The sequence below is a fragment of the Oncorhynchus kisutch genome, linkage group LG29 (assembly GCF_002021735.2).
Source record: "Oncorhynchus kisutch isolate 150728-3 linkage group LG29, Okis_V2, whole genome shotgun sequence".
Classification (NCBI taxonomy): Eukaryota; Metazoa; Chordata; class Actinopteri; order Salmoniformes; family Salmonidae; genus Oncorhynchus; species Oncorhynchus kisutch.
In genome coordinates this window covers 25,785,026-25,806,331 of record NC_034202.2, presented here as the reverse complement: position 1 = coordinate 25,806,331, position 21,306 = coordinate 25,785,026, and the positions used below count along the sequence as shown (strand labels likewise).

The 21,306-nt window shown below is 40.8% G+C and overlaps 1 protein-coding gene across 2 annotated transcripts in view; it reads right to left on the bottom strand.

Moving 5' to 3' along the window:
- Positions 1–9,656: 9,656 nt before the first annotated feature.
- LOC109873709 (signal peptide peptidase-like 3) overlaps positions 9,657–21,306 on the bottom strand; it is a 45,442-nt gene continuing 33,792 nt past the window's right edge. For both annotated transcript variants that reach the window (XM_020465384.2, XM_020465385.2), the window contains exons 10-11: positions 14,910–15,019; positions 9,657–12,258 (exon numbers count right to left, since the gene is read on the bottom strand). In XM_020465384.2, coding sequence (XP_020320973.1) covers positions 12,187–12,258; positions 14,910–15,019 — 182 coding nt within the window. In that variant the 3' untranslated portion in view covers positions 9,657–12,186. The remainder of the gene's footprint in view (positions 12,259–14,909; positions 15,020–21,306) is intronic.

The window sequence follows — 21,306 nt, the reverse complement described above, 5'->3', positions numbered from 1 at the left end:
TCTGAAACACTGACATCGAAATCAATAAAACTATTCCTGTCTCTCCCACCATCCCCTTACCACCAATTCAGAAAGAGCTGAGGCCAAATGCTATGACAATACTATTGCACTGCTAGAATGAATGATACAGTAGTGCAACATTGTCAAAGCAGCTGACCTCAGCATGTCAGCACGTGGACAGCCATTCTCAGTTGCCAATAGAAGAGAACCAGCTAAAGCTGAACCACTTTTACATAAGCAGCAATGTGTAGCTTACATTTCCATTAATAGTTTGGACATTACTTGGGTGGTTAGATAACCATAAAATATAATCTACATTCAAATCTAACTGTTTTACAGATACCTGGACACACCAACGGTCAAATGATGATACCTGTAAAATACTGTCTAATTGATTTGTATCATGTGGGCACAATAATATAAATCGAAAGCTATAACGCTGTACTGACTAAAAATCGTCTGACAGTGGTTCAACTTCAGAAACATCACAATCTTTGTAAAGAAGTTATTAAGGAGCCTTGTATTTAGTGTTCCTGTAGCTTCACACACAGCCACATGTGTAGGCCCCTCTTATGTATTGCCTGTCAACTCAGAGGGGTTAAGACAGAGGGAGGTGTAGGTCTCCGTTTCATCAGCCAATGCCCTTTTAATATTGCACTGCTCATCTCAATACCCAGTAGTACAATAGAAAAGGGGCAATGGACGACAACATGGACACCATCAGCCTCATCTGAAGCTAGCAGTGCTTCTTACTCCAATCCTGTTCCTCCATGACACTGTCAAACAAGCACCGGCTGATCAACTCTGACCTGTAAATCACTGACCCAATGTAAAAACAAGAATAGGCTACTACTCTACACCTTCATGTTGATTTGTAACTTCACAGAATATACAATGTTAAGAGAGACTCATTATAGTTAACACCAAGTAGTCCAGGAAATGCAGCAATTTGAAAAAGGAAAATGTTATCAATAAGTATAGTTTCTGGAGACAACTCAGAAAAAAACTTTTGCTGACAAATATTATCAAGTTGACTACCTGCCCTCTCTCGCAAACTATTTTTTAAAGGGGGCTATTTTTACCAGAAGTTGAAATCATCATTATCACATACAGGTAAAGTATCTTAATTTAATCACCCCTTTGCAAGGAGAACTTTCCTGCAATGCAGGAAATGTAAAACTTGTGTCAATTTGACGTTTAAAAAGGCTTCTGAAGTTAATTTACATTTTGATATTTCAGACTTGATTTTCCCTTCCGAAAAATGTAGCAACCTTTACAAAACTGTCCATTAATTACAATCCACATTTCCTGTTGCTGCAGGATTATTTTCTTGCTGTAGAAAACTGGCTCAAATTAAGATCCTACATATGTAGACTTAACATTTTAACTATTTTAATTAATTTCCCTTTAGTACAAAATATGCAAATATTTTTCGATCATCTAATTATTCTATATAGGTTGAATTGTGACTATCATTTTAAGAGGCAACATGAAAAAGGTAAGTTTTTCTTCACACTCAACTGAAAGAAGAATGGTCTACCAAGAATCATGACTAGTTCTAATGAAATGTATTATAATTCTGAGAACAGGGGGACATGTTGCTACTGTGCAACATTTTCATTTGACTTTGTACTCATAAATTAATCTGGCACATGTATTATTTGTTCACTTTTGTGTTTAGATTTAACTCAACAACCAGCCCTTTATTATGCCTATATTTTGTATTACATGTGCAACAAAATAGAAATCAGAGGTAGGCAATTTAAAAGTGAATTAAACATGTACAAAATATTAAAGAATATCATTGGTCGGCAATTCAGGCGAAAACCTCTGACCATTGCATTTCGCTCAACTCATCAAACTCATCTACAGCAGCTTGTAAATAGCCTACCTTAGGCCCTATAATATAATACACGTGTTAATACATTATAACAAGTCAAATGAAAACTATGGAAAATGGCTAAATGAATAGCCTTTAACCGAGCCTACGTTTGTTGCACCCCAGTTGTCCCCATGCATTACAATGACATAATTCATATATTTCACATTGGCCTAATACCAACAGAAAGAGCACAAACTTGTCAACGAACCTTTTTGTTTTTCTAGAGCTTTCAACTTCTATATCAATAGGATAATTATCAGTAGCAGCAGGAATTGACACAATCTGCAAACCAATAGTGACAGCTCTCTCACTACCACGCAGACGACTTGTTACATTGTAGCCTGCATTGACTAAGCACAATCCATGATAGTGAATGTCCCTCGCAATTCTTATATCCATAAAATAATAATTGATACATCGATTTAGGACTAAACATGCATTTTTCCTGGTTAATCCAGCATTACGGAATCACAAACTGGTCGAATCTTGTAGAGGGAGCCCTTCCTTGCCCAGTCTTTAAAGCAAGGTCCTGATGCGCAAGAAAATTATAAGTCTTTCTTGATTTTCTCTTCCCTTAATTATATAAAAAAACATTTCGATCTCCACCCTTCCCAACTTCCCAGTTTCGCCCTGAGCTCCCGCCATTTCCACCCAATGCTACTCACACAGAGGACCCCCCAAATTCATGAATGGTAGGCTACCTAGCCAAGGGAGGGACAATCAATCCGTTAGGCAAAAAAGGAAAAGTTAACCAAAAAATATAGGGACAAACCCCACTATTAGCCACACCTATGTGTCCGCTACATTTGCAATTCTCCCCGTAATTTCCAAACGCCTTAGTATAAACTAATTTCTCTCGCGCTTGTAGATAAAATAGCAAATCTTTCATGCACAACCGCACGACCTCCCAGATCCAGACTCCATTTTTGACTACTTGACATTCAGAGCCTGCCGGAGCAAATTCCTCGTTTGCATGCCTTCTACTGATTGGCTTCTTCTTGCGCTAGTCTTTGCCATATGATAAGCCATTGGTTTAGTTTCGGGGTGTTCAACGTTTTTATCGGTTCCTGGATTGGTCACATACAAGGAGCGCCACAGCCTGTACGGAAGGCATGATTAAGTATCTTCCATTCACAAATTTCTCATCACCATTACTTTTCAGTACGCGCACGCTTTTAAAAGGGATTATAACATGAATGGACAATGCATCGCCTAATGATTATAATTATGCTTGTAGATGTTATTACTACAATTTGAACATCACCTCTAAGACTAGCTTTAAGACATAAATTAAGCTAAACCACACTCAATATGTGAATAAACTAGCCTAGCCAATAAACAGTTGTGATTAAATAAATAACCTCATATTTAAATGTTATGATTATTTTTGTCAGAGATATAGCTAGCTGTAGATATGTGGATATAAACTACATGTTATGCCCATCTAATTGCCTAGATTTAGCTAATGATACTTGACTCCTACACACTTTTGCACACCCAGCCATGCCACTCATAAGCGCATTATACATTTGGCAATTCTTAAAACACCCAAAAGAGTATGGCTAATTTGAACTCAAAATTGTGACCGTTCTCTCCAATAGTGATGACTGTTGAATTGCTATAGGTTTTGGTGGGCTCTGGGGCTGATTTATAACTGTGGAGTGGACCAGTGGGGGCGGTTCCACTAGGCACTGGAACCCTTGCAAAGTTTTGATTGACGCCTGGAGGAGGGTAGCGGGCTGTGAAATCGGGCATTCCTGACCAGGGGAGCTGAAATAATGGTATTGTCCAGTGGGAGAGGGCGCACTTTTCACCCTCCACCCCACCCAACTCTGAAGGGATCTGATTGTGCAGCCAATCAGCAATTAAAATAAAATAAATGAAGGTGGTGCATGATGAATTCAGATTTAGATTCAGGTTTAGAGGAGGCCAGGGATGCTCTCCGTCTGTTGGTTTACACGCTGCCATTAAACACCACAGAAGAGGAGTTAATTGTCTCAATGTCTCTCTCTTTCTCACTCATCTCGCTCTATAAAGCAACAGGCTACTGAAAGTCTCCTCTACCACTCCATAGTTCAACAGAAATAGTCAGATCAAAATGTTTTCTCTATGCAAAGAGGAACACATAAAATAGTCATGAACATTGATTAATGCTCCCAATATAGACTTTGAAGAGTTTGTAAAAGATGCCACTCAAAAACATTTCTTGATAGCAAGTCTCTGTTGCCCCCCAGAACTCATTCCTCCCACTTTGACCCTGCCCTAAAAGCACTGCTGGTTGACTTAACTTCACCCAACTTTGAACCTAAATCCAATGACATGGTAACATTAGAAAAATGAGGTTGATCTGAAGTCTGTGCCCGGTGGGTGGCTTGGTGTGGGATGTAGCTAGTGTCAGTGTCAGTAATGTAGACCAAAGAGCTCATTACAAATGATCACTACCATCAGTTTGGTTCAAGGTTGAAAACGGACACAGAACCTGAATAGAAAAACATCTTCCTTTTTATAGTTGAAGCAATTCTACACTGATGCATCAGATCAGTCTATAAAAGAGAATAGAGGTGAAGCTAAAGGAATTGAAAGGTGTTGAAGTATTTGACAAGATACTGACCAATTTTAAGTAACTGTTTATTAGCCTCGCTGATTAACTTTATTGCTGGTCCGAGAGAGACATGCCATGGACGGCAAATAAGATGTATTGATGGGAACATATTTGTGGAACTTTATTTGTGGAACTGCATTTAAGGATTCCTAAGGGGAACCATAAACCCTTCTTTGGGAGAGAAAAGAGCAGGACAGAGAATGAGATTAGTATTGAGGGAAAAATGTATCCCAGTTTTAGAATAAGAGAAACTTTCATGTATCATCCCAATAGTATCCAGAATATCCACTGCATACATTCTAAGAAGGATTTATACAATAAAGATTAAGCATCTGTTCTATCCTCTGTTAAATTGTACCAAGGAGTTAGACTAGACGACAACCACCTCTTTAGGCAAGAAGGTTTGTCCAATGAGGGTCTGGCAGTATCTAATCCCTACACTTTAACTATCAACTCAGGAACAGACTCAACAGTGTCTCAGCTTCAACAGAAGCCTTGTACATATAATATATTACTTGCATTGAAATTGGTTTAATGACTCCAATATAAACTTTTAAGCATTGAAAACACACGTTTGAGTGTTTCTTGTCATCAAATCTCAACGTAAACCAATTTATAAACATTCAAAAATTTGAATTACTATATAATTTGTTAGCCTAAATATAATAATTACCATGTGATATCAACATTGTTTATCAAAATGGCTGAAGCTGGAGTTTGTGGCACTAACAAAACAAGATTAGAGCGCTATAATGTATTATAATAAAACCAATTCATAATAATTAGGTGGGTGCTTATTTGTCCTATTTCACACATGTACAACTGTGTATTATATGAATGTGTGAATTGGAAATGTTTTTTTAATTTGAATTTGAATTTTTAATTTTTGCATATCCCAACACCCTTGGAAAGTGGGGTGACGGCCAGGGTCTTGTTCATTTTGATTATTATTTCAACTGTCCTTAGTGTTATTGTGCTTATCATTACATTCAAAATACTTAAGGAATCGAATAATATATTTGTAAAATTAACTGACTTATAATTAAATTAACTTATTTGTGGCAGAATACCACTGATATAATGTATTTGTATAGTCTTGTACAGGTTTTCAAGCAAGATATGTTCTGTTCTTCCTGTGCAAAGTGGTAACTTTAAAATGATTTTGTAATAGCAAAGAGCAGACAATGAATCTTACTTCTTTAGCTCTTCAACATAACTGCATTTGTTATAAATGTATACTGATTTCGTTCATGTGATCCAGAATGAAACGTTTCATTTAAACTCCTTGATGTGATGAGAACATCTTTAGTAAGATGCTTTGAGTAGTTTCATTGAAAACAACAATATGCCTCTTTTGATGAAATGTTTAACTCAAAACAAACTTCAAGAGAGACCGAACTCACTTTGGTTTTTTGGAAGGGCAATTGTATTTGATTGAAAAGGAATATCCTTCCCAAAATAGATATTAAATATTTTAAGATAACGAAATAAGTGTTTTCCAACATGTCACAGGGTTTCTGAGGTGTATTTCCTTACAACTAAACTAAATAATTACCCAAGTGTTTTAATTTTCAAAAGGCAGATCTAGAATAAAACTTGTAATTGATCATTTCTATTTTCAATATTTGGCCAATTTACTGTTCCAACAGATGTTGAAAAACATATTCAAGGTTTAATGTAGACTGTATGGCAAATATTTGCCAAGTGTCTGTCTTAAATGGTTGGTGACATCATGGATAGAAATTCCCTGCTATTTGTGCATTACAAATAGAAGGAATTGGGAATAAAATCACCTACCCAGTTTTAGTTGTCTTATACCTGTACAGTTCGATACATTGAAATTATATCTTGATGAACTTGACCTATTATGGTAATGAATTTATTAGAAAATAAAGACATCCAAGCCAATAATTTACAGCAGGTCTGGAGAGTGCGAATCCTGAAACATGTTGTGCAATAATCAGCCAGTCCCATTTCCATGCTTTGATTCTAAACTGTGAGGTCTCATGGGGGCTGAGAGGATCCTTTTAAACATGAGTTATTGTTCCCTATTTTTTTTTTCAAACTCCCTTCCTCAGAAAATGTACCTCCCTTCTCCCTCTGCCCTTTAACCTCTCCCAACCCCCATCTACCGTCTCTCTTCAGATTCCCTCTCATCAGGAGAAAGGCAAACAACTGTGATGGATAGTCATTGATAATTTCCCACCAAAAAAGGTTAATGGATTCATGTGTGTGGGGGTGGGGTGTTCCTCATCTTTTTTCACACAGAGCGTAGACCCCACCTCTAGCTAGTACTTTGAGTAGACATTCCAGCTGTGTGGGTGGCACTGCCTTTTACAGCATCTCCAACCACCATATGGAGAGGTTTTGAAACTCAGCAACACAGAAAACACATACCTCTGTTTCACCAGGCGCTTGGGAGTGTTGATTTGTAACGTAGTTATGGTTGAACAGTGAAGTTGGGCGGGAAGCGTTTGGGCAGTGTTAATGTTCAAAAGTTCATAAAACTGACTAATTGACCAAAGGATAGTAGATCATTTGTCAACAGGAGTAACGAGCAATGCGAGTGATTACTTATTGTTTAGTCAATCCCATTGCATTTGTATCAAAGCAGAAGATGGACATTATACAAGTAATTTTAATCAATAGATTGTTAATTTAATTTATTTTACTGTAATGGTTTGAACAATAAGGAAATGTTTTGTAACATACACCAGATAGGTGCAGTGAAATGTGTTTTACAGGGTAGTAGTACGGCAGGCCTTGCTCAAGTGCACATCATTTTGCTCGGGTATGCAAACCAGCGACCTTTCGGTTACTGGCCCAACGCTCTAACCGCTAGGCTACCTGCCACCCCAAATAGAACAGCTCCAAGTTTAAAATCCCTCTACCCTGTTGCCAAAAACAAAACAATCACCAATGGATTGTTGAAGTCTTGTAAGAATGGTATTTTACAAATAAGTAAAAAACAGCCAACACACTCTATAGCTCTTTGGTGTACACCAAGACTGTTTTCCTTCCGCTGGGTAACCATTTGGAGCAGAGTCCAAAGGATGAAAACTCAACCCCATTAACTGAACTTCAGAGGAATTCTTCACTTTAGATGGGGAATGCACTTAGGGTCAGAGGGCAAAGGGCCAGAAGGGAATCCACCCACGCCCAGGCAGGCTAACCTGATTTAAACAAGCCTGGAATGCCAGGCGTGGAGGGGACGTGAAGAAACCTCTGCCATTTGCATGGGTCACGACCCGCACATGCATGCACACTTTTATAGTAGGCTATACCAGAGTTGCGTACTAACAACCATTGTTGTAGGTTTACTCTTGTACCGGAGATTGCAAAAGTTATGGTAAAGGCAGACAAGACTAAAATGTTATTACTGAACAATAAACATGCTGTCATTGAGTATAATGTTCATCATTCTGTTTTTGACCATAAGTTAACATGAGTGATGTCATTGTCAAAACATGTCTTCTTGGTAGATTGAAAATAAGGATTTGGCTGAGAACCTTACTCAAGAGTAAATCAGTTCAATCTACTCAGTGGTTGGCTTGTTCTTGGCCTGCACTTGTACCGGTCTTATGTGAAAGGGACCTCTTCACACAGAACCCTACATTCCAATGGTGGGTTGACTTCTTATTTTAGGACACCCAGCTTGGCGAACTGTGTTCCAGATGCCCTGCTACAATCCCCATGGCCCCGGTGGAATCCTGCCACCTCAGGGCCCTGTAACTGGGGAGAAACCATTGGATGCTCTGGCCAATACGTGACAAGGGGCGGACCCTGAAAATTCAACAGCCCGTCTGTCTCTCTTTCTGCCTTGACCTCACTGACCCTTCCCCACCCCCAATGTCCTGGAAGCCCTCTCCCTCCCTGCCCCCTACCACCACATCTCACTCTTTCAGTATGGTCTCTCTCCCTCTCCCACCAGTAGCCTACTCCCTCTACCTCTGTCAAATGGTACAGAATTCTTCACCAAATTCACTAGGTGTGATAGCCTTTGTAGTAACTCTGTCAGAAGTGGGCAGATTGGCTGTGGTTTCAGTAACACATATTTAGCTTTACATTTCAGCCAGGGGACTGTAATGATAGACGTGTCTTCGGTTAATTCAACCAGAATGTGCACACTGCCCACCACCATCATATTCAGATCTTGGCCAAAATCATTTACAAACAGATTTTCTATAGACAAATTGCAACTTTCCCATTTAGGAAGACAAGTGTAACCGGAACAGTGGTGACTCAGCGGTTTTGCCACCCATCGCAACTCTGGTCCAGTGGCCTTTCACACTGTGCTCTATAAATCCCTTACTCAGCATCTTTGGTGCGACTAGGCAGCCATTTTCCCACAGAAGCTTAAGGCTCCTCCATGCTATAGCTTCCATCAATCCTTTGAATTGCAACGGATTCTCTGGTGGACCTAGACTAGAGAATGACAGAGCAGAAAAGAATCTTTAGAAAATAGAATGATACTCACCAATTCTGTCAGATGATCCACAGGGGTAAAAAAAATAAACATACTGTACCTTACAGCTTCTTAAAAGGGAAAGCCTTTCAGATCATGGGACACATACAAACCACCTGCTACAACCCAGAACACCCATTTCACCATACAGTGCTTTAAAACCAACACATAGCAGACAAGTTCTGCAGTGTTCAAAGTGAAAATATCAGAATCAATTTAGTTTTTTTGGGGGGGGTTTAGAAATGAAAGGGCCACTGCATCTCAAACTAATGCGCTTGTGGGAGCCCAAGCAAATTCTTTGTGAAGCATATACATAATTTGTTGTAATTCACATGCTGTGTGTATGAGGGAGCTATTCATATCGGGCTTGCGCATGTCTAGATTTTCATTTTTCACTATGCCACAGGTATCTGACTTGGACTGTGTCGCTATCCAGTGGTACATCTTGGAATTACAGCATATCTTTAACATAAGGGCATTTGCTCATATTTTCTCATGAGAACACATTTCAACATCTATTCCTCATACAAAAACATATTATTAATATAAACCACCAGTAACATCACAGCGTATGACTGAATAATCAACCATGATCCCCTTTGCCCAATACAGGAGCTAGTGTGGAAGAAAGTAATCTATCAAAATGTCTCCAACATTCTCCCCCTAAGTTAACAGATAAATAAAATAAGAGATGGACACAGGAGCCGTATAGTTAGAATTATGTTTTATTTACAGCAGAATCCTGACTGAATGGAGGGAAAGGGGGGAGAGGAACAGGGAGCAGAGAGGGGGTTAAAGGAGACAAAAATGTTTTAGATTCAGCTCATTAGGATTCATGTTTCACTAAACAGCTCTTAAATTTATTCAACTTTTTAAAAAAAATGATAGAATCCATTTCAGCTATAAAGCCCTCTGCTGCAAGGGAGGAAAGAAAAGTATAAGATGGAAAACCTAAAGCTACAGCACTAAGAAAAACAACTCAAACAAGGGGATAAATAGAAAGCCATCTTCCAGAAAAAATGAAAACATCTGTATTTTTTTTCTTCTTCAATTATTCATCACTATGATCATCATCAGTTTTCTTTGCCAAGTCCATAAAGAGGCAGAGGGGACAGGAATGGGGTTGTGGTTACATGTCCATTTATGTTCAGGCTGTCCGACAGTGGTCTGTCTCATAGCCAGACAATGTCCAGGTAATGATCAGCTAGAGTGAAATCGGGGCTAAACGAGTGTAAAAAAATAATAATAATAAAAATAAAAATAAATGTTTATCAGCCAGGTGGCCTGTTTAGTCAGAACTGTTCAGTCCTCCCGACTCCCTGGCCTTTGTCCATGTAACTTTCCTCTCTGCAGCCTTGCTGGCAAAGCTTAGTGCATTGGTTGGGGCCAGCAGTCTGTTGTTGCAGTCTGAGGAATGACACACACTGTACACTTGACATGCAAGGCCAGAGAACAAACATAAAAAACAGGTAAAAAAGAAAACTCAAGACAGGAAGCCAGTAAACTGCATTTTCCATTCAAGTCTCTCTCTTCGTCCGACTGTCTCGCTTTCACAAACACTCACACACACACTTTAATTCCAGTATTGTTTAAGCTATGATCTAACTCAGGGTTTCCCAAAGTTCGTCCTGGGGCCCCTCTGGGTGCACATTTTGTTTTTTGCCCTAGCTCTACAGAGCTGATTCTAATAACCAACTCATCATCAAGCTTTGATTATTTAAAATCAGCTGTGTTGTGCTAGGGGGAAAAAAATCTAAACATGCACCTGTGGGGTTTGGGGGGGGGGGGGGGATGATCTAACTGACAAACACCACAAAACTGTGAGAGGAATGACAATCCAAAAACTGTTGGGATACCCAACCTTTGACAGTAAAAACCTAGCTATGGGTTAGTTTTAACCTCAGGGTCCATTGATTACAATCCTTTATTAAGATAAATCCCTCAGAAGGGCATAGAGATTTCCTCCCTCAAGGTCCATTACAGACTTTATAGAGGTTATTCTAAACGACCAGGCACACACACACACACACACACACACACACACACACACCTCCAGGTACAGCCAACGGCAAGTGGAGGGTTAACTTGGTTTTTCCCAATGTCCATTCTGTCACTTATTGGAGGAAATTTGTTCACAAGTAAACCACTCCTAGCCTTACAGAACCGAGCTGTGGTCCAAGTCAGACCTGCCCAAAAAACCTGCCCATGTCCCATCAACCCCCAAATGTCACTCCACAAGTTCTCATTGTCAAGGTCTTTTATACCTGTCCTGGATCCAAAACATAATTAAATTGTTCATAATAATGAAATAACACAGTCTCACATACTATGCGCTCTCGCTCACACACACACACAGTCACACAACATGATACCCAAATACTTGTGTACACATATATATACAAAGAGAGATGCTTCCCCCCGCAATAGTAGGGACACATTCACAATTTATAATGCATCATTTCTGTATATGCCAAGAATAAAATCTTTTCTAAATAAAATACCTGTATCTGTGATGGGGCAGTGAATGACGGAAGGTGGGAGTTTGTTAGAGAGGGGGAGGATGTTGAGGATAAAGAGGAGAGATGTTCAGGGGACAGAGGGGGTAGATGGAGGGCAGAGAAACGGATGGAGGGAGCGACTGATGAACCGTTGCTCTTCCTTCTCTCTCTCCGATAGGCTGCTGGTCCTGTGCACAGATGTCATTTTCCTGCCTAGTGGAAGCAGCAGTTCTGCCTACTCTCCTATTCTCCTCCGCAGTTCATTCCAAATCATTCCAGAATAATAACAATAATTGTAATGAAGATGCTAGAAAAAGCCTCAGTCACATCCCACACCCAGTAGTCCATATAGGGGGACGCCTGGCCTTGGAGTCCAGCAGAGTCGGGGAGATACACAGATGAGAGGGGCGGTAGTAAAACAGAAAGACCAAGAGCGAAAGGAGAGAGGAGAGGCCTGACAAAATGAAATGAGCCATGGTAAGGGAGGTGGGTGAGGGAAGGAAAAGTAGGAAAGAGAGAGGAAAACAGGAAGCAATGAGGAGTTGTGTCTGGCAATGAGGTCCACACACTGGTGTCCATATGTGAGGTCTGCTGCTCAGAGGATGGGTGGAAAGAATGAACTAGTGATGAGGACGAGGCCTCTCTTCAGTGTGCGCTCTCCCTCTCACTCCCTTTCTCTCAGGGCAGGGGGTAGGTGTCCCTGGTCCTGCCCACGCTGGCTGTGTGTTCCCAGGGTGCATCATACCTCCAGGAAGCGGGAGCTGCTGGCCTTCGTGTGGAAAGGCTCTGACCACATACGCCGCAGGTCTCCCTGTAGGACACACCACAGGGTTAGCTTCCCTGTTAGTACTGGTCTCTCATTTAGTATCACACCACTCCTATCCTCACCCACAGATATTACCCAGAGGCCCACTAACAGTGGTGCGACAAACGTGTTAGACCCACTGGCATGGAGGATTACTTACCACATCATATTAGGCAGGGCAAACCAATTTTAGTGATTTCTAGTGTCACATTTTTGGACTCATTAAGCAGTTTTTACCTGATTAAGTACAATACCATTGGAAATTAATGTTGAAAGTTGAATTTATATTCCTAACACTTAAGTGGAAAATTATGCTGTCGCTGTTTCCTGTTGAGAAGACATTTTGATAAATAGCCCAATGTCAAAACAAAGTTTCAAAGTGTCCAAATCAATAACCAATATGCAGAAAACACATTTTATATTTTCAATATTTACTGGACTATGTACACAATACACTCAATGTGCAATAATAGTTGTTATATATATATTTAAACGAGCACCTTGTAAACGGCAGACACACCAAAATCCCTGTCATGGTAATAAAATCACTGATATCGATTAGGGGGGACCAAAGGAAATAAAGTTATATATGGTTAGTGAGCAACCTGCAGAAGACAGCCAGCTACATTTGGAGTGATGCATTTTGATTTGGGGGTCGCCAAAGCGGATAGAGAAACGCAACCCTTATTTGCTGATCCCTCATATTGACATCACATTGAAATCAATTGTGAGAGAGGGGAAGATGAGGTTGCACGTCCTGTTCAAACTAAGGAAAACAAAGTTGTGATCAGAGATCGGGAGGGGGGGTTGCAGGAAGATTAGTAGGCGAACAGTCTCTAGTAAAGAGAGGTCAAGTGGATTGCCTGCCTTGTGAGTGGGGACTGGGAAAGGGTGAGGTCAAAAGAGGCACGTGGAAAGAAAGAGTTGGAAAAATGAGTTGAATGCCGATTTCGGGAGGTTGAAGTCACCCAGTATGAAGAGCAATGAGCCATCGTCAGGAAATTAGCTTATCAAGTTATCAAGCTCATTGAGGAAGTCGCCAAGGGCACCTGGTTGGCGATAGATTACAATGTTAAGCTTGAGTGGACAAGTGACAGTGATGGCATATAATTCAAATGAGGAGCTACAGGTGACTGAGGGTGAAAAGAGAATCTCCACTTGAGTAGCCCTGTGCCACCACCGCGACGACCAGATGCTCTCCGATAGAAAACGTTGTCAGATCAAGAGAGCAGCTGGAGTAGCAGTTTTCTCAGGGGTGATCCATGGGACTAGGGACTGAAGGGCAGCAAAGGCTGAGATGAACTCAACGTTATTGACCGCCGATTGGCAGTTCCAAACTCTGCCAGAGACCAGGAATTCCACATGGGTTGTGTGCGCAGGGTACACTAAATTACAAGGGTTGCAGCCAAGGGTGGAAGCCTTAGAGCGAACTGGAAAATAAAACACAGTTGCCAAAGCTACAAAAAAGCTAAATGAGATCTGAAAATAACTAGGTAAGATACCCAACAGAGAAAGTGGTGTGGAACCTCTCTGTTTTCTTTCCTCAAATAACTCGGCAGAACCGTCTTTGTTTCTGAGAAGTTCTTAGTTTTGACGATGAGATCGCAGCAGACACTGATTACCAAAAGAAGAGGAACGCCAACCCGCTAACTGTAACAACACTTTTCTTGTTAATGACTTGCATGGATATCAGGGTGAAATCAATAGAACCGGGAGCAAACGTTTGGGGTGTAGCTCGGTTTAAAATAACACTATTCAAAGGCCACATGGAAACTTGGTATAACCTATACATGGTTGGTTAGATGAGAACTTGTAGAAGGCTCATTTCTATATATTGCAATGGTGGATTGTTTTGATTTTGGTAGGCTGCCATCCCGAAAAAGGGAGCGGAACACTTTTTCTGTAAGTTAACTTAAACTAACCACGACACAGCATAAGATATCAACAGTCACAATAGCATTAACTCCGTTTCAGCCCAAGCCCGGCGCGTGTGAATAAAATCAATGGTTAAAAACCAAATCTGTTTTAAGCAATCAATCTTGTCATTGTGATGACTATAAACTTTTAAACTAACATCACCAATCTGAGGTAAAAAGGATGTGAAATGCCACTATATTCTATGGGGTGAAAATGCAAACTTGGGTAAGATAGTAACAAATTGTCCACATTAGGGAAATTTGCGCAATATAAAATATGGCAAAATAATTCTAGATGTCAATTTACAATGATAGATGTTGCCCACTCACAAAATACTGCAACAATGACATCACTCATTTAACCATTTAGATTAAAAAAATGCTCTGTCCGCATAACCGGGCGCTCTGTGGCATCCCTAATAATACCCTCTACATCCACTTATGTCCTCATCCATTACCTCTGGGTCCCTGGCCTGGTATCCCATCTGCCTAGATCCTGGATTACTCCTCTAGGCCTCCTCTACCACTTAACACTGCTTCTATCGGTTCATCTCAGTCCCGTCTCCCTCCCTCTGGGTCAGCATTCAGTCAAAACACATTTACACAAAACACTTGAGTCATATAAAATGATTCCCCAGCAGTCCTGCCATTTTGACTGATCTCTTAACCTACTTATGACTGACTCCATATCTTCCAGCCCATCACACCCCTCTCCCCCTTATCAAGCCTCCCAATATGTACCTTCAGGTAGGCCATGGTGAGTAGAGGCAGCAGGGTGAAGGGCACCAGGTAGAGCAGGGCAGGCTGAGCCGCACGGTGGATCCTGGAGGCCACAGTGGCGGTCAGCAGGCCTGGAGGGAACAGAGACAGGTCAGAAACACTCCAGTCAAACTTCCAGGGGTTAAAGTGCAAAAAAGAAAAGAAAAAAAGAGTTAACCTCCCCTTTAATGTAAGAAAGTCATGACCATTACACTTTTAGGGAAAGAGGATCATTTGTACATGTATTAAACTGCGAGTTTGGCCAATTCCAGTCACCTTGCTTAGTTTTTTAAAAATATTTAAAATATATATTTTTATATTGAAGGACTGAGAAGCTCAGTCCTGGTGACTGGTGACCTCTTAAAAGCCCCAAAACATATTGGGGGGGAAAAAATGTACCTAAAAATGATTTGAACAGGGGCGCTGGTGAGCAGCAACATGTGAAGACGTGTTTTCTCGGTGCTCCGATCCAGGGCGAACAATTTACTATTAATACTTGACCAACACCTCCCCGTGTTCATTTTGTAACATTTAATTTGGAATGAATTCATTTGGAATCATAAAATGTTGAGACAAAGGCCACAGGCCACAAAGGAGCAGGCCTCTGCTCAAGCCTCAGGCTCACCTGACAGACTTCGATCCCCCTGACCAAGCCATGGTAATGGCAGCTATCATTAAATCTGACTGTGCTGGCTAAGGTGGAGTCATTATCCACTGACCTATCCGCACAAATAGCTATTCTCGCCACGAGGTCAACATAAAGATCGACTCCGTTAACAAAGACCTGTTGAGACATGACACCCGTCTGAATAGCTTGGAAGATGGCGCAAATACTTACTCCAACATAGTGGTGACACTGAAAGAACAAGTCACCCGGCTATCATCAGATGTCGTCTAACTCACTTCCAAGATTGAGGATCCCGAGAACAGAGCGCCAGGGGAACGGTCGCATTTTCGGCTGGGAGAGGGACTCGAGACCGTAGGCGGACTGCGACCTACCCTGTCCATAGCTAAACTGCTACAGGAAATTCTAGGCCTTGATTATGCCCCCACCCTTGACCGTGCGCACAGAAGCATACAGTCCACACCGAAGAATGGGGAACCGCCCAGACCCATAGTAGTTCAATTCCACTACCTTCAGGAGACGTTTTCTGTAAGGCAGCGCGAGCGGCTCCCATCACGCACTACAGACAGAATGTTGGCATTTACCCGGACTACACGGCGGCAGTCACAAAGAAGAGGTCAGCCTTCAACGAGGTGAGGGGGCTCCTACACCGCTGCCTGGACACCAAGTTCGCCGTTCTTTACCAGCTGTCCTGAAGATCACTACTCCCTCCGGCAAGCAGAAGACATTCTTAGGCCCAACCAAGGCCAAAGAATACATTGTTACACACAAACACCCACAGGAGGACAGGCAGCATAATACTAACTAGCCATTGTGGGCTCATACTGTGACCCTGCACTAGCCGTGCTAACGCAACCACGGACCAACTAGTGAATTTATATCTTGATTGAAACGTGCCTCCACCCTGCTGCCAAAAATGATAATTATTAATCCAGTAACATAACATTATAAACAATGATGGTATGTATATGGTGACATGTTCTCACAAGGACAATATAGTTTGAATACCATTTTATTTACAGTACATGGCACAATTAGCTTTCATCAACTAGTTGCGGCTGTACAGCGACGGTGCTAGGTGGAGCGGTAATAATTAGCCTAGTCGCTACCTAAGCCTAGCCACTGAGCTCTCTTTCCATGCCTTAATAGGGTACCCTACTAACATACTGTGAGCGTGTTTAATACATATACCTACAACTCCCTTTTTTATATATTGTTTTACTATCCTTCAAAAATGCATATTGCATAAGATACCTTGGATGGCTGAGGTGGTTGCCTCCAGAATCCCCTTTCCTAGGTGTAAACTTGATTATGTTCACCCTGGATTGAGCTCTACTGATGTTCAGTTTAACATGGTAGAATTTTGCTCTAGTCTAGGAGAGGTAGATGCAGCCTTCCAAAAGGAGGAAGACCAGCATAGGGGTCCAAGGTTTTCTGGGTATTTTGTTGTTTTAAGCCGTTTTTTATTTTCTTTATATTTTATTACTCTGACCTTTCAGCACATTGGTCATGTGATCGTACTAACATTAATTTCTGATTACTATGGCTATGCCTTATTCACATACTCTAGGCTCCACATGATTTATCAGCTGGGACGTGAAAGGAATTAACCATGTGGTCAAGTGTAGTCCGAGTGTATGCTCATCTTAAGTCCTTAAATCCAGACATAGTTTATCTCCGGTCCAGCGACCATGATAAACTAAAGAGGATGGGTAGACCAAATATTTCACTCCAACTTTGGTGCTAAGGCCACAGGAGAAGCCATCCTTATCGGGAAAGGCAACCAGTTTGTCTCCTCCAAAGTAATTTCAGATACTATACTAATGGCAGATATATTACAGTGATGGGGAAATTGTTTAGCACATGTTATTCTGGCTAACCTCTATGGTCCTAATTGGGATGCTCAATTTCTCTGACCTCAACGCAACTTTTCCCGACCTTAACTCTCATCATTTGAAATTGGGCGGAGACTTCAATTGTGTATTGCATCCAAGTCGAGACAGATCCAGACCGAAGCCCAACAATGTAATTTCAAAATCAGGTACAGTAATCAACTCATTTCTAGAATCCTATAATTTGTCTGATCCATGGAGGAGGAGCAATCACACTGCTAAACAGTCATCCTTTTTTCCTCTCCTGTCCACCCCTCATACTCTAGGATTGACTTTTCCTGCTAGACAATATAATTCTTCCTTTTGTAACTAATAGTCAATATCACAGCATTGTCATCTCAGACCATAGCCCTGTTCAGCTAGATATCCGCTTTCCAGACAGTACTGTGTCACAATGCGCGTGGGGACTTGACCCACTACTACTATCCTGTAGTGCCTTTAAAAAAAAAAAAACATATCAACTCACATGGCTGTCTTTTTACAGATCAACTGCACCCCTGACGTGTCTCACTCTACTGTGTGGGAGTCGTTAAAAGCCTATCTAAGGGGCCAAATTATTTCACACAGTGTATGGCACCAAACGCTTATCGGAGCGATCTCAATTCATTCTAGATGTGGACAACAGATATGCCTCTTCTCTGACTCCTGAACTCTACAAAGAGACTGCTTACATCAAATTGGAATTTGACCATCTTTCCACCAAACAAACGGAGCAGCTTCTGTTTAAGTCGAGACAAAAATTTGATGAACAGCTGGCAAGTTGTTCTCACCAGCTTCGACAATCAGCTGCTAGCAGCACCATAACTGAAATCTGTATTGCAACAGATTTAACTTCTACCAATCCCAAAGAAATAAACAATCAATTGAAGCAATTCTATTCTGCCCTTTACTCGTCAGAGGCTCTTCATGACATCTCGTACGCATGCATTTCTAGACAGACAATCTGGACATCCCCTGTCGCAATTCAGATGAACAAACCAACATGGATGCCTCAATAAGTGATGAAGCTACTATGGCAATCCAGTCCATTCAGAGCAGTTAACCCCTGGGCCTGATGGCTTCCCTATTGCATTTTATAAAACATTCTCCTCTAAATTATCCCCTATCCTCAGCTCAATGTACAATGAAATCCTTTCTAGTCAGAAACTGCCACAGACACTTACCCAGGTGACCATTTCAGTTTTGCTTATTAAAAAAGACAAGAATCCCCTAGACTATGGGCTCATACCGCCCTATAAGCCTTTTGTGCTGAGATTATAAATTCTCACTAAAAAGACTAATGCATATTATAATTAACTCTGACCAAAGCGGATTTATCTCAGGTAAGCAATCTTTCTATAATATGAGCTGGCTATTTAATGTTCTTTATTCTGCCCACTCAACACTACAGCCAGAGTTGTCATCTCGCTTGATGTTGAAAAGGCTTTCGACCGGGTTGAGTGGGAATATCTATTTACAGTACTAGAGAGATTTGGGTTTGGCCCATCTTTCCTCAATTAAGATTTTGTACTCATCCCCAGTGGCTTCTGTCCACACCAACAATGTTACATCCAGCTACTTCCCTATCCACAGGAGGACCACACAGGGTTGCTGTTTATTCCCTTTCCTATTTGATATGGCTATTGGCCTCTTGCTATTGCCCTGTGGGCGGAGCAGAGGATTAAGGGAATATTAAGGGGAAGACGATCTTCTTTAATACATCTCTAAAATGGTGGAGTCTATACCCTCTCTCTTGGACATGTTACAAGGTTTTGGGACATTCTCTGGTTATAAGTTAAACCTAACAAAAAGCGTGATCCTCCCCATTAATCAGTTAGCAGAAGAATTGGGTATGCCAATTTCCCATTTAAGGTGGAGCATCAGGTCTTTACTTATTGGGGGATAAAGGTCACACGCTCATTTAACCTCTCTGCGCACTGAACCCGCGGGATGAAATTCAACAACATGCGGTGATCGCTACATAAAGTCATATTAAACATTCATGAAAACACAAGTGTCTCACATGTTTTGAAAGCCTAGAATCTTGCTAATCCAACTGTGTTGTCAGATTTAAAAAGGATTTACTGCGAAAGAATACGATGCAATTATCTGAGGATAGAGCCCTATAAAAAACAACTATTTAACCAGCACAGGCGTAACAAAATCAAACTGCAATAAAATAAAGTTTACCTTTGACGTTTGACTTCCTCTGTTTGCAATCCCAATGCTCATTGTTACACAATGAATGGTCTTGTTTGATAAAATCCATTTATATAGCCTAACACGAAACATTTTTTTGTCGTGAATTCCGTCTCATTCCATTTGACGACACATTCAATGTGAATACACACACACACTAAACGTGACTTTTCCAGTCATGTTTGGTTTCATTGTAATCAACTGGTTTGTTTGTAACACAACTAAACCTGATGGGTCATTTCGCGGGACGGATTGACTGAAAGAAACCGGAATCGAAGATGACAAGTAATGACATCGTTGTGCACCAATGATATGACGGCTGTTTCGTTGATTGACTGTATTTTAACTGTTACTGTAATTTAATTATGCCAATGTGCTTTCATCAATTGAAAGCCCTTAATCTATTTTATGAGAATTTGTAAGATTTCTTGTTTGCATAAAATAGACGCAGACCAGTCTTTCAATAATAGGTAATAGAATTTATTCTGGGAGCGCGCTTCCACTTAATCACGTGCAGCAGTTTATATACAGATCATGACGTCATTTCATTACTTTAACAGAATCCCCTCCTCTAGACCGGGACAAAGTAAGGTGAAAAGTTCATTCTAACTTACTAATACACTCCCAGATAACTTTTGACCCCTCAACATTATCGATCACCACTGAACTGACAGTTTTAATTAACCGAAAACCTAGGAATGCACTCACTGCCTTATCTAAAAACCCCAGAGGTAAGTTTCTGTAGGGCCAACCATAGGCTAACGACCTTATCTGTTTTCACAGTCCACAACCCATTCGTTTCTTCCTAGTTGGAATGGTGTTCATTAACTTTTATTACTCCTTGTCAGTGTCTCACAATCCCACCTTATGAATTAACTCATATAGTTAATCAGATATAATAAAACAGAGTATAAGTTTACTTAGTTACAGTTCCATTTAAAATGATTTGTGCACCAATGATATGACGGCTGTTTCGTTGATTGACTGTATTTTAACCCAATGACCACTGATTGTCTTGAAATCTAGCTGGTAGATAGCCAATGAGCGGAGGTAAACGGCAATATGTAATGTTTATGTGTTGGAAGACCAACCCATGTAGTAAACTCCGGCGTAAAGAGGGTCATTCGCCATTGAAGATTCATACCGGAAGGAGCAACGCATGTTACGCACAGCATTGTTTTGGTAAAGCGCATCTTCAGCTGTTTATATATCAAATCAGTATGGCGACTAAGTCAGGGAAAGCTAAATCTAGATATACAGATGTACACACAATTTTAGAAGAAATTGATCGGGAAAGTGAGACAGATTGTTGGAGGAAGATTAATTTAGCGATTCCCAAATGGAGGAATATTTTTTGAACGGAGAGGACATCATTTTGGACTGGTAAGTTCTTCTCATGCGAATGCCGTTGTTTGACATTAATAGTAAAAACATCAGTGATTTTTTTAAATTTTTAGTAGCAATATATAAAAAATGCAATGTAATGAAATGTGAGATGCGTGTCTGCCGCCCCACCCCCACATGAAATAGCCAATTTGAGGCTGTTGAGGGGAGGGCAGGCCCACAACAATGGCCAAAGTGAAATTGAGACTGTAGATCTAGCAGGTCTATAATAATATATTCAACCGTATGTTCCCTGTACACTCGCACTAAATATATAATCTGTTGATACAGGGCTCATATG